Source organism: Trypanosoma theileri, assembly GCF_002087225.1.
Source record: "Trypanosoma theileri isolate Edinburgh chromosome Unknown TM35_Tth_29_V1, whole genome shotgun sequence".
NCBI lineage: Eukaryota > Euglenozoa > Kinetoplastea > Trypanosomatida > Trypanosomatidae > Trypanosoma > Trypanosoma theileri.
This window is the reverse complement of record NW_021639871.1, coordinates 224235-236862: the sequence shown is the minus strand read 5'-3', so window position 1 is coordinate 236862 and position 12628 is coordinate 224235. Positions and strand designations below refer to the sequence as shown.

Sequence of the window (12628 nt, the reverse complement as noted above, 5' to 3'; positions counted from 1 at the left end):
AAAAAAAAAACAAAAAACAAATGCTAGACCTGCGTGCTTATAAACACGACAAGTATAATATGATAATAATACTAAAAAAAAAAAAAAAATAATAATATAAATACATCTAAAATAGAAGCAACAACAGTTGCCTCATCTCAGATATCATTATATATATATATATATATATAAGATTTAATATACGGAGAACCAGAAAAAAAAACAAAAAAAAACAACCAATACCAAAGATCCCGGAAAAGATACAAGTGAGGTAGTCTCTCTCTCTCTTTCTCTCTATTACTTCCTCACTTTGTCGATCTGTTTATTAATCTGTTCCCCCCCACTCTTTTACTTTGATTTTATTGCTTTACCTATATCTGTACATTCTTATATATATATATAGTGTTTGTTTGCTTGTTCTCTTCTAAACCGCTTTGGTCAAACGTTCTCTTTGCCTTCGCCTCTCTATTTTGTTTCTGGACGTCGTGTTGCCCCCACCCCGTTTTTGTGTGAACAAAATTAATATCTGTTGTTCTTCTTGTTGTTTATTTTGATTTTTTTTTTTCTTTTTTGAGGTTGAAAGAAAGAAAGAGAAGAAAGAAAAAAAAAAATGGGAAGTTTTTCCTTGATCTTTTCTTATCTTTTTATTTTGTTTTTGTTTTTTTGAAATTCGATCCTCTCCCTTCTACGGGGAACACTTTTTCTTTTTTTTTTTTGCTTTCAAATTATTTGGTGATTATTGGAGGTAATGACAGTCCACAATAGGAGATTGGTTATTCACATACATATCTAATTAGATATAATGGGAAAATCAATATCCCAGAAGAGCGCATATTTATACGCACATATACGTATATATTTTTTTTCCTCGGTCGTTCACTTTTTTTTTTATTTTATTAAATATATACATATATATATATATATTCTTCTCAATTCTTTGATATTTGGAAAACAAAACAATCTATCCACACAGGAGTGATTATTATTTTTTCTTTTTTTCCCCTTCCTACCTCATGTGCGGAAACATGGGCATGTAAGCATGCAGAATAGATGATTTTGAGTGTGTGCCTTTTCTTCTTTTTATTATTATTGTTATTATTCTGGATTTATTTCTATTCTCTCTTTCTCTCTCCCATCTCTCAATAAGTAAATAATAATATTAACAGTAACCATCATCATCATCATCATCTTAATCGCTATTCTGGTTCTGTGCAACTATCCCTCCTATTTTATCACCAATTGTTTTCTTTTTCTTTTTCTCTCTTTCTCTTTCTATTTTTTTTTTTCTCTTCGCATTTCTAATCCTTCTTTTGACCATTCGCCTTCACCGCAGCGTTATTACGGGCCGTCACTGCTTTCTTATTCTTATTTAGATACAGATTATAAAAGAGCACCGCAAAGAGAACAAAGTAACTAGCATACATCACAAGACCCATACGAATACTTGTGCGATCCGCATTACAGCCATATCCACTCAAGTAACTGTGATAGGCGGTGTAAACAACAATAAAGGTACCAGCCACCATTTGTAAAATCTGCAGGGATGTAATGAACGGGGCAATGGGGCGAATAACTTTACGGAATCCACAGGCACACACAAAGTAATAGAAATACATAATAGAATGTACACAGTAATTCATAGTGGCAAACCAAAGTCCACTAGGTAAAAGAGCATGGCCCGCCTGCCAACAGAAAATCGCCACTGTGAGATGATGATACCAATGCAGAAAGATCACCGGTTTCTTCTGCAAAACGAGAAATACAGTATCCATCATTTCTGGAATCTTGGAGAGAATAAAGTAAAAAATCCAGAAGGCATACTCTCCATTGTAGGTAACCTTATAATCAAAGGTACATGTACTCTGGTAAAACCCACGGTCTTTAAGGAGAAAGAGCATCAGACGTAAAGAAGGAATGGCACCAAGTATGGAAAAGATGCAGAGGGAAAGATTCCAGAGAATAAAAGGTATACGTAGATTTAATGGATTACGATTCTTCATCACATGCTCAGGAACTACAAACACAAGAAGAATGTATAATACACAGAAATACACAAGAACGTCAGCGGATTCATTTAAGAAGGAAAGTGCGGCATCACCTTCAAAATTGTGTGGGATCTCTCGAATCCTATCGTATACGGGGATTAAAATATCCATAATTTCCGTTCGATGTTTGTTTGTTTATTTTTTTTTTCTTATGATATTTTCCTTTTTTTTTCTTCGTTTTCTTTTCCTATTTCTGTGATTATAGTTTTTTTTTTTTTTCAGGATTTGCTCTCCTGTTTATCGTTTAAGCTATTTTATCTATCGTTCTAGTTCCATTCAAGAGAAAATTACACCAATATTAGATTGTGAAAGAAAAAAGGCAAAGAGAAATAAATAAATAAATAAATAAATAAGTGCTTTCCAAATACAGACATATATATACAACATTTGACCAGATTTTCACTATTCCTTGTTTTTTTTTTTCTCTTGTGCACAGGAGCAAGTATATGTATATGTATATATAAATATATATAAATATAAATATATATATATGTATATATAAATATAAATATATATAAATATGTATAAAATTGAGTTACACCCTCTGTCTTTACACGCTGGTAATTGTTTTTTTTTTTTCCTTTCGGACTTATTTCCTCAGTCTGTTTCGTTTCACCAGAGGAGGTACCTTAGAGAAAAAAAAAAAGATATCTCTGCTCTTTTTTCTTTCTTTCTTTCATATTTAGACGTTCCATTTCTCTTCTCCATTCCACTGATCACCACTATCACCATCATTACTTCTTCTTCTACTTCTACTATTACTGCAGTCGCTTTAGTCTTTTCTTGTTATCGTTTATTTATTTTTTATTTTTTTCTCCTTCTTCTTATAGGATTACTGGAGGACAAGGGCATCCCACATCCAAAAACCACAGAACCGCTTATTCGAGGCGTTCTCTTTTATTCTTCTTTATATTCCCTTCCTTCTCATCATCATTATCATCATCATCAAAATCACCACTAACACTATTATTATTATTATTATTATTATTATTATTATTATTATTCCAATGTTCGACTCCGCCATTGTTTTGATGACGATGGCGTTTACGTGAGCGTGGTGTTCCCTCAGCAGTGATGAGAGGACTACGCCCCCCATGGTCACTGCCTTCGCTGCTATCAGGAGTACCAATAGAGCGTGAGCATCGTCGTCGTCGATGATGACGATGATGATTTTGTTGTTGTTGTTGTGGCCGCATGGATTCCAACAATGGGGAATTACTGATGTTAGCAGTAGTATTATTATTACTATTATTATTCACTTTTCCGCCCAAAGAAGATGGCAATCCGGTAGGTGTTGTTTGTGGATGCATGGATGGAGTTCCACCATTGCGGATAGGTGGGGTGTGATGCTTTGGTATACTTCCCACTCTCTCACGTGGGGGAGTGTCTTTCTTTACCATTGGCGATGTATCCACAGTTGCATTCATGCCAACACTCTCTCCTCCTATACCCACAACCAATGTCTTTTCACGTTTTTGTTGTTGTTGTTTGGCTTTATAAGTAATAATAAACTGAAGAAGGCAGTGTAACCGTTTTCGACACTCTTCCGCACTAAATAGATTAAAGGTATAACAAGAACAACTGTTAGATGTGGATGAATGGAGTCCTGCCATTGAACGTCCAGTCTCATCTCCCGCCTCTGGACGAGATCGTGTTTGATTTCCACGACGTTGTTGTTGACGATCTCGCTGTTGTGCAACCGCACGGGTGCGGCTCATTGGCATTCCACGAGCACGACTCCCACGACTATCACTAACACCAACATTATTTGCGAGTCCAAGCAGGACATCTTGATAACTTGGTATGATTTCAATCTCTCGACTACGCTGTTGTTGTTGTTGTTGTTGTTGATGCTGTTGCTGTGGGGATGATGATGGTTGTGGTTGTGGTTGTGGTGTTGGTGTGGATCGAGTTACACTCTGTGGAAGTAGAAACTGCGGTTGTTGTTCCAAACCAATCGTAGCGGTAGAAGCCGGGAGTTGGACAGGACTTTCACAAACACCATTATTGTAAACCGCATGCGATGTTGGTGTGCTCCCTTTTAAACGTGGTGATGCAAGAGGAAGAGGCGTCGTTGCGGTGTAGGTCTCCATTTCTTCTTCGTAGAGTAAAACATCTATCCATGTGAGTGGACCTGTAATTGGTGTTAATGGTAACAACATGGGAGGCATATTCCCACCATTAGTATTACTATTTCCACTACTGGTATTAGTAGTAGTTCGTTTTCCACTCTCTCCATGTGAACCAGCATACAGTTGTGTGAGTTCCTGTTCAATACGTTCAAGCAGAGCCACAAGGACGGCATACATCGCAATGGCACGATTCTCCGATATCCCAAAAACAAGAGATGGTGTAGGAAGCGAAAGAAGATTCCGCTGCAATTCACTCCTTAACACACAAACATGTGCAGGTGTATGTACATGCGGTAAGGCCGTCAGCAATACTTCTGTTTCTCCCCATCCCAACAAGGTGACTGGTGCCTGACTCCGCCCACTCATGGCTCCCATGCCAGGTCCACTCCGCGTATGATGACTCACCGGCCCCATACTACAATGACTGGCAGTAGCGGCAGGGGCCCGCACAGAGGCAAGCGCTTCTAAACGAGATGCCAACATCGGCACTCGCATCCGCCGCCGTACACGACCGCAGCGATCGAGAAGTCGCACCGCCGCCTGCCACGCCGCGGCTCCAAGTCCCTGCCGTGCACAGTCCATCACACACTTCGCCGCTGCTGACTCTACATGCACGACTATAGGGCCACTGAACTCTACATCTAATCCACTCATTCCACTTCCAGTTTGGCTGATGACCTGTCGACCACGAGCTCCGGGTACGCAGAGGATCACATCACCTGTCATTCCATCAAAGGTGATGGTTTTACGGGCAGAACGAACCCCAGTGAACACCGCACACCTTTCATTCACATAGCTAAGGAAATAAACTCCTTTTAATTGTTGCCGCTCCGAGTCATCTGAGACGCGGATACTGTAGTTTAGTTGGTAACGACGTACAGAGTGATGTTTGCGTAGAATACGTTGCACCACTCGGGCTACAGGAATCTCCTTATCACGCGTTGTCACTGTTCGCATGTGCTGCAGTGCCGCAAGTAGTGGTAGACGATCTTCCGAGTGTACTGCAAAGTAGGTACTCGTCCAAAAAGAGGTAATGGGAGAGAGACGACGAGAAAGTGGCATAAGGGTGTAGTTCCCCTCTTGAGCAGCCTCACGTAAAGTCTCAAAGAAACGTGTAGGTCCACAATAAAGTCCACTACTCGCAGCCATATCTGCTAATTCTAGCGCTGATATAGAAAAGGCATTTGCAAAGATATACAATAATGCATTTGCACATGGTGATAACAAAACAACATGCATAATTCCGGCAAAGGGAGATGTCTCGGTAGTGAGAGGAGAAGTCCACCATGTAGTGTCTTCCACTGCTGCTGTTGCTGTAGTAGTAGTAGTAGTAGTAGTAGTAGTAGTAGTAGTTCCACTATCACCATTACTATTATTAGGATATGAACTACGCTGTGGATATAGACCTAATTGATCTAACCAGGCACCAATACGTCCTGCATGCTCTGGAGCACATGGTTGTGAGTCGAATGCACGTGCTAATTCCAATGCTACAATCATTGCTGTATGCTCTGGGGAGAGACCAGTTGAGAATCCTGGATAATGATGTGAAGAAGAAGTTTTTCTTTTTTTTCGTAATGACATCATATACGCCGTACGTCCCTCTACACGTTGTGGATGCCAAAGAGCACTAGGTACGGCAAATGCTGCTGCTACCGTCATAATATTTTGCAAATACTGTACTCCTACTTGACAAGATTCAAAGAAATCAGATAGTGTAACACCAATAAGAGCAGCCAATAATTCCACATCTGTCCATTGTAATTCTTCATTCTGCTCTTCACCTACACTAATGGCTGATAGAGTATTAGGTGCATCTAATGATTGAACACGACCTGCCAAACTAAATAATGGAAAAGGTGCAGAAAATCGATGCAATACTAAACTCAAATATAAAGCTCCACCTCTTAAGACTACAGCACCTCCACTTGGTACTCCTGGAAGGACAAATAAAAGTGCCAAATCATACGCCGCACGTAATACAGCAGCGAGAACCTCCCGAGCAGGAAGTACAAGACCTTTCACACACCGTGTTTGTTGAATTCGTAAAAGCCATTCATAGAAAAACATATATAATGCTACAGGGCCACCACCATTACTAGCTGCAGAAACCCCACCAGCTTCCACATCATTCCCATCAACATTATCATCACCACTTCCAACATCGTCATCATCACCATTCTCATCTCCTACAGCTGGGAAATCCTCCACAATATCATTCACAGAAGTTGTACCAGCTCCAGTTCCACAATGACCACACTTCATTTCACTATCGGCAGATGGTACCCACGCATCTTGCATTCCACATTCCGTACAAGAAGGCGGTCGGTAGGACCACCAGACAAGGTATAACATCTTATCATACAAACGCCACGCGTGTCGAGTCAGTGGATCCTCAAAAACATCACAGAAGGCGCCGGTAACGAATGGATGTTCATCTACACACGAGTTACACTTTGTTGCAACCTCTGTGTAATTATTATTATTATTATCATTATCATTATTACTGCTACTAGACAGCATCCCACTGGAGGAGATTCCAGAGGAGGGGGTGGCACATGTTGACTGCAGGACTGACTCCACCAAACTGCAGAGGTCAAGTAGTTGTGTGCGTTTTAGCGGGGTAAGGTGAACGGCCATTATATACAACTCTGATGTATATATATATATGTATATAGATAGGCCAGTAGGTATCTGCCTGTAATTACAGAAAAAGAAAAAAGCAAGAATAAGAAAAAATTAAAAAAATAAGATATATATATATATATATATATATATATTTATCTATAAAACAAGAAGAGACTAGAGGAAAAAAAAACCTTGTGAGTATATATGTGTGATAAATTCACTTTCTTTTCCTCAACCCCTTTTCCTTTTTTCCCGCGCTTTACATAAAAAAAAAAAAAGAAGAGAAATAATATCGAGAAAGTTATTCATGCATAAATGTAAAAAAAAAGGAAATGATAAGACAATTTCATAAATTTTTCTATTATTTTTCCCCCACCCTACATCTTTTTTTTTTTTTTTGAATTAAATGGTCACTTCATCGTCCCCCACTCCAGACCCCAACTCTCTCAAAAAGATTGAATCTACGAATCATAATAGTTGGTAAGAACAAGGAAAAGAAAAGAAAACAATAACACCAACAATAACAATAACGAGGGGAAGGGGCGGAAAACAATGACGACAACTCCCATAAGCAACAACAGAATCAGTCGAAATCAAAATATAAAAAAAAAAAAAGAAAAAGAAAAAGGGCGCATAAGTTCTCTCTCTCTCTTCCCCCCCCCCCTAATTCTCCACTTTCTCCTCAGCAATCTTATACAATTACTTATGCTCTTTTCCCTCTTTCTCCTTCCCTTTTCACGTTATTCGTAACTCATAAATAAACCGTTATCACGAAATTCCCATTCTTCCCCCCACCACCGAATGAAATTTGAAAAGATGTGGTATTAACGTAAATAATACCAAAAATATGCCAGCACGGCTGGTGACTGCAATTCCCATTCACGAGAGGGGGTGGGGGGGGGGATCAGGCGATATCCTCCCCATATTCAGATACAACTCAACGCACAAAGAAAACAAAGAAAAAAAAAAAAGAAAGAAATAAAAAAAAGGAGAGAAAGAGTGAAAGACACATATACACCCCTTTTTACCGTTTTTTATTTTTTGTTTTTCTTCTTCATCTTCTTCTTTTCTTACGAACAACAGTTAGAGACTGGTTTGTTTCCATTATCATGGGGCACATGAGGAGAACCAAACCCACGTAGATCCATCCGTCTCCCATTCTCTGGTCTTGGGGATGAGAAAGAATGGGAAAATGAAAGAGATGAAGGTACGGTAGCGGCTGTACTAATAGAAGCATTAGTAACAGCAGGAACAACGGCATGTGAAGAGAGAGGAACAGACCACATAGTGCCATTAGCAATACAAGATCGTGGAATAGATAATGAACCTAATTGAACTCGTTCAGACACACCACCCGCATGAGTCATACTGGTAGTACTAGCAATAGAAACAGCAGCCGATCGCTTTAATTGCTGCACCGCATTAAGTGCCAACACCAACTGCATAAAAGCATGTGTAACACCATTTCCATTAAGAGCAGAAGCCAAGAAATGACGCATTCCCAAACGATGTGTTAAATCTTCCGCGTCATCTTGAGAAACTGTACACAGATGTGAGAGATCTGTTTTGTTTCCAATGACAATACCAACACAATCTTCACATGTGTGTTTACGTACATGCTCTACCCACATAGGGATACGGGTGAGTGTACTTTCTCTGGTGACATCGTATACAAAAACAACACCCACGGCATTACGAAAAAAGGCTGTACTAATCACTCCACATCTCTCTTGTCCGGCAGTATCCCAAAGCTGAACAATAACTCGTTCTGTTTGACCCACTTGCACAGATGGTACCTCCAATTCACGTGAAGTAAACTCTATACCTATAGTAGATGGTGTTTGAATATCAAAACGATCACGAGTAAAGCGTGAGAGCAAATTACTCTTACCCACACCACAATCTCCAACAACAAGTACTTTATAGGTTGGAAGAAAAACATGTGAAAAAGTGGGAGGAACGGATGAAACCGTCGGAGGGTCTTTTTTAGATTCTGTAAGTGGATTACTACTACTTGTTCTGCTATTCGTCTCATTTTCATCATTATTATAATCATCCACACATGGTGAAGTAATGGAACAAGAGAGTTGTGGGGAGCTGTTTCTGACCATTTCCTCATTTCTATTCACTTCTTGCTGGTCTTGCTCCTGCGGCTGTGGATTAAGCGAAGGGACGATCATCTAATGGGAGTGTGGATAAAAGAAAAGAAAAGAAAAAAAAAAAGATTACAGGAAAGAGAAACTAGAGAACGCAAAAAAAAAGAAAGAAAAAAAGAGAAGAAGCAACATTTCTTAACAATAATAATAACATGAAAAAAAAAAAAATAAAGAGAGGACTACTGGTCAGTTAATCCATTATACATAATGGAGATAGTAAATTAAAAACAATAAATAAAGGAAATAAACAAACAAACAGAGGCATACAGATCAAGAAAAAAAGAATCAAAAGAAAAAAAAAATAATCATTAGCTTTATATTTGTATACTCTGCCATGAAGGTTGGTATCTTGACTCTCCTTTGAGGAGAAATAAAAGAAAAGGGGGAATCAAGCGCCACAGTGTCAGAAACCAATATACACAGGAAAGGATATATATATATGTATATGTATATATATATATAGAGACATAGAGAGATATAATCCGAAACATATTTCCATTTAACTGTGAATATGAGTTACTTCCCTCGAAACCAAACCACCACCACCGTCACCATCATCCTCAATACCATTACTACCCGTTCCACAAGCAAAACTCACAACCAAACATACAATAAGCAACATCACTAAAAAAGAAAAAAAAAAAAAAATCAACTCAGTCAACACCAGCAATAACAAGAACAAAGAAGGATCAAGAAGAAAAAACAGAAAAAAAAAAACACGCTACGTTTCGGGTGAAGGTTGTTGTTGTTGTTGTTGTACTTCACTTGGTGGAGTTTTCTTCTCTTTACTAGAGATTCCCTTCTCAGCACTTTGTGTTGTACTTTGGCGCCAATGCGCAAAACGCTGTTGAATCATTCGCTGAGCCGTACGTGGAGCCATTCGCACCACACTACCCGCCTCATCAATGAGATCACTCACCGACAAGATATGCCGAATAATCCACAGTCGAAGTTTCTGCCGTTGTCCATTACAGGCAATTAAATAGATATCATCATTAAAGATCCATCTATGCGCTATCGATACTCCATACATTTCTAAACAAATAAGGAAGTTTTGTAGATCTGCGGTAACCTCCTTGGCAGGTGTAATGGGAGAGTCGGGAATAATACCATAGAATACAAGCGTATTAAGAAGTACACCTTGCCAAAATGATAAAAACACAACTGCTTTAATAGCTAGAAATTTAGAAGTTGGGGAATATACCTGCATAAACTTTTTAGTGGCAAAGTAAAAGTATACCAGTGCTGTTAACGCAAAACTAACACTAATGGTTCGAATAACCGCTAGATATAGATAAGCATCATACGGAGAAAAAGATCCATCGTGATAGAATCCTGTAAAATACAGAGGTACTGTAAGAATTGTTAACAATGGATTGAGAATAACATACTGCGTTAAAAACAACTTCCATAGATATAATGTATTTTCATCCAGTGGAATAGGTGAAAAAATAAAATTGAAAGGGAAAATATGATGCATCACATATGTTGTACCTTCACGTGGCATCGACCCTTCCTTCTCCACCTCCTTTGGTATTCGTACTTCCTCCTCTCTTTTTTCTTCTTTTTCTTCTTTTCCCTCTGGCAATAGTGGTGTTTCTAATTCCCTCACCGATTGAGATGACGTCTTCTTCTTCTTCTTTACGATTACTGGATGAGAAGGGGAGGAAACACTATTTCCATGTATGGATGATGCTAGGGCATTACATCTCCGCAATGGATGGTCCATATGTATTTCATCCTTTGTATTAGATGGTAGTGGGTCATCAAGATCTTCTACTTCAATGTAATTATCTCCAGTACCAAAACACTTCCATAGTTGCAGGACCCGTTCCTCACCTTCCAGGTATTCCATGAGTAAAAAATAAAATTGATAAATCACATAAGCCTCATATGTATCCCGTACCACCGCAACAATAGAGGATACCGGATAGAAAAGAAGTGCAATAAAAGAATCCAATGCATATACAGGAACAAGTAAAACTATACGAAAAATCAAACGTTGTTGAGAAGGGCATGTGTAAGCGGTTAAATGACATAAAATAAGTAAACATGTCATTCCTACTGCAGTAAAACAAGCCACACCACTAATAGAACACAATGCCACATATGCATTTACATCATCTCGAACATATAATACTATAAAGAGTGCAATCATAATTAATAATGCCGGTATAGACACTAGAAAAAACATCAAATGTAGACGATCAACAATTTGGGGCCGGCGAAGTGGAGTAACACGTCCATCTTTATCTTTACCAAAAAAATCTTTGATATTCTTTTCTTTTTGCTGTTTTTTTTCTTCATCATTATTATATGAAGATATGGGTGAATACTGTACATCATTAAATCCATATGGTATTTTTTCTTCTGAAGATGAAACCAGACGAGAATGTTGTTGCTTCTTCTTTTCTTCTTCTTCCTCTTTCTCTCCATTGGCATAGGGTTCAGATGAAGTGGTAGTCCTCATCCCATTAACTACTTTCGTCATTTTTTTTTTTTTTTTCACGTATATGTGTTATGTGAACTTTTCTAATAATCTCGTCTGTGTTCCTTTTTTTTTTTTCCGGTATTTCCCTCCTCCTCCTCCTCCTCCTTTTGTAATACCTAAACACAGAATAAAAAGAAAGAAAAAAAAAAAGATAAAAAAAAAAAAAATAGAAATGGAATTGTACGGTATAAAGTGATTTACCCACACAATACTCAACAATATTTAAAAACAAGGAATACCTGTATTATACTCTCTTTCTTTCTTTCTTTCTTTCTCAACACAACACAACAAACAAGACTAGCATGCATGCACGTCCACATGCCTGCCTATGTCATGAGGTCCAGAAACGCACTGGCCTCCTCCACTGCGGTGGTGTCCCGCTTCCTAAACACATCATACCCATCATCTGCTGTATACACTGGATTGGTATGTTTATCCGGTGCGAATTCCGCTGTTGGAATGATCTGACCATTATACTTATCGAGTTCCGCCACTACTTGTGGGGTGTAATGCACTTCACGAATACGTAATATCGTCGCTGCGTGTGGGGCATCTATCCACCGCATATGCCGCCGTCCGGGTGTGGCGAAGAGAGAGACGACATTCCGCATTCGTTTCTGTTCTTCTACTACAGCCGTCACTCGGGCACCGTGCAGGAGTGGGCGGCCCACTGCCGTGAAGCCGGCGGCACCCACGAGGAGTACTTTCTTCAGTGCAATGTGGCTGCCAATCTCCGCACGCAGTCGCTGGACCGCAATCACATCGCCGGCAGTGACTTTGTATTGATGGCCACCGCAGTGCACAACAGCGAACTTGCGGCCGGTGAGGCGCGGCTGCAGGGCGGCAGCAATACGGGCATCCGCACACTGCACAAGGTTCATATTACAGCAAGGAACACACACACACACTTTTCGTTTTTTTTTTTTTTTTCTTTTCTTGGATCTCGCTCTCTCTCTCTCTCTCTCTCTCTCTCTCTCTCTTTTCTCTTTTTGTTTTCCTCGTTCTTTTTTCTTTCGTTTTTATTATTATATTCCTGTTTTTTTTTTTTTTTGAATGTGTACTATATATATATTTTTTTTTGTTTTTGTTTATCTTTCTGTGTTGCGGTAGTGGTTGACGAGCCGCTGAATGTTTCGTACTATCACACCACCCACCCCCTCAGCCACGGTGTTCACCCAGCCGCTATCAATCCATCAA

At 39.1% G+C, this 12628-nt stretch overlaps 5 protein-coding genes across 5 annotated transcripts; all 5 read right to left on the bottom strand.

Annotated features, from left to right (window-relative positions):
- Positions 1-1277: 1277 nt before the first annotated feature.
- On the bottom strand, positions 1278-2135 carry TM35_000291840 (putative fatty acid elongase; the record flags this gene model as incomplete). Its single annotated transcript, XM_029028341.1, has 1 exon — positions 1278-2135. One exon carries the CDS (start codon positions 2133-2135, stop codon positions 1278-1280), a length of 858 nt encoding a protein of 285 aa, XP_028880368.1.
- Positions 2136-2902: 767 nt separating this feature from the next.
- On the bottom strand, positions 2903-6796 carry TM35_000291830 (uncharacterized protein; the record flags this gene model as incomplete). The annotated part of the gene is made up of 1 exon (XM_029028340.1): positions 2903-6796. The coding sequence occupies one exon, from the start codon at positions 6794-6796 to the stop codon at positions 2903-2905; it is 3894 nt and encodes a 1297-aa protein (XP_028880367.1).
- Positions 6797-7854: 1058 nt separating this feature from the next.
- Positions 7855-8964, bottom strand: TM35_000291820 (guanin nucleotide-binding protein; the record flags this gene model as incomplete). The annotated part of the gene is made up of 1 exon (XM_029028339.1): positions 7855-8964. One exon carries the CDS (start codon positions 8962-8964, stop codon positions 7855-7857), a length of 1110 nt encoding a protein of 369 aa, XP_028880366.1.
- Positions 8965-9661: 697 nt separating this feature from the next.
- Positions 9662-11410, bottom strand: TM35_000291810 (putative transmembrane protein 184A; the record flags this gene model as incomplete). The annotated part of the gene is made up of 1 exon (XM_029028338.1): positions 9662-11410. The coding sequence occupies one exon, from the start codon at positions 11408-11410 to the stop codon at positions 9662-9664; it is 1749 nt and encodes a 582-aa protein (XP_028880365.1).
- A 347-nt stretch (positions 11411-11757) lies between these two features.
- Positions 11758-12312, bottom strand: TM35_000291800 (large subunit ribosomal protein L21; the record flags this gene model as incomplete). The annotated part of the gene is made up of 1 exon (XM_029028337.1): positions 11758-12312. One exon carries the CDS (start codon positions 12310-12312, stop codon positions 11758-11760), a length of 555 nt encoding a protein of 184 aa, XP_028880364.1.
- Positions 12313-12628: the final 316 nt, after the last annotated feature.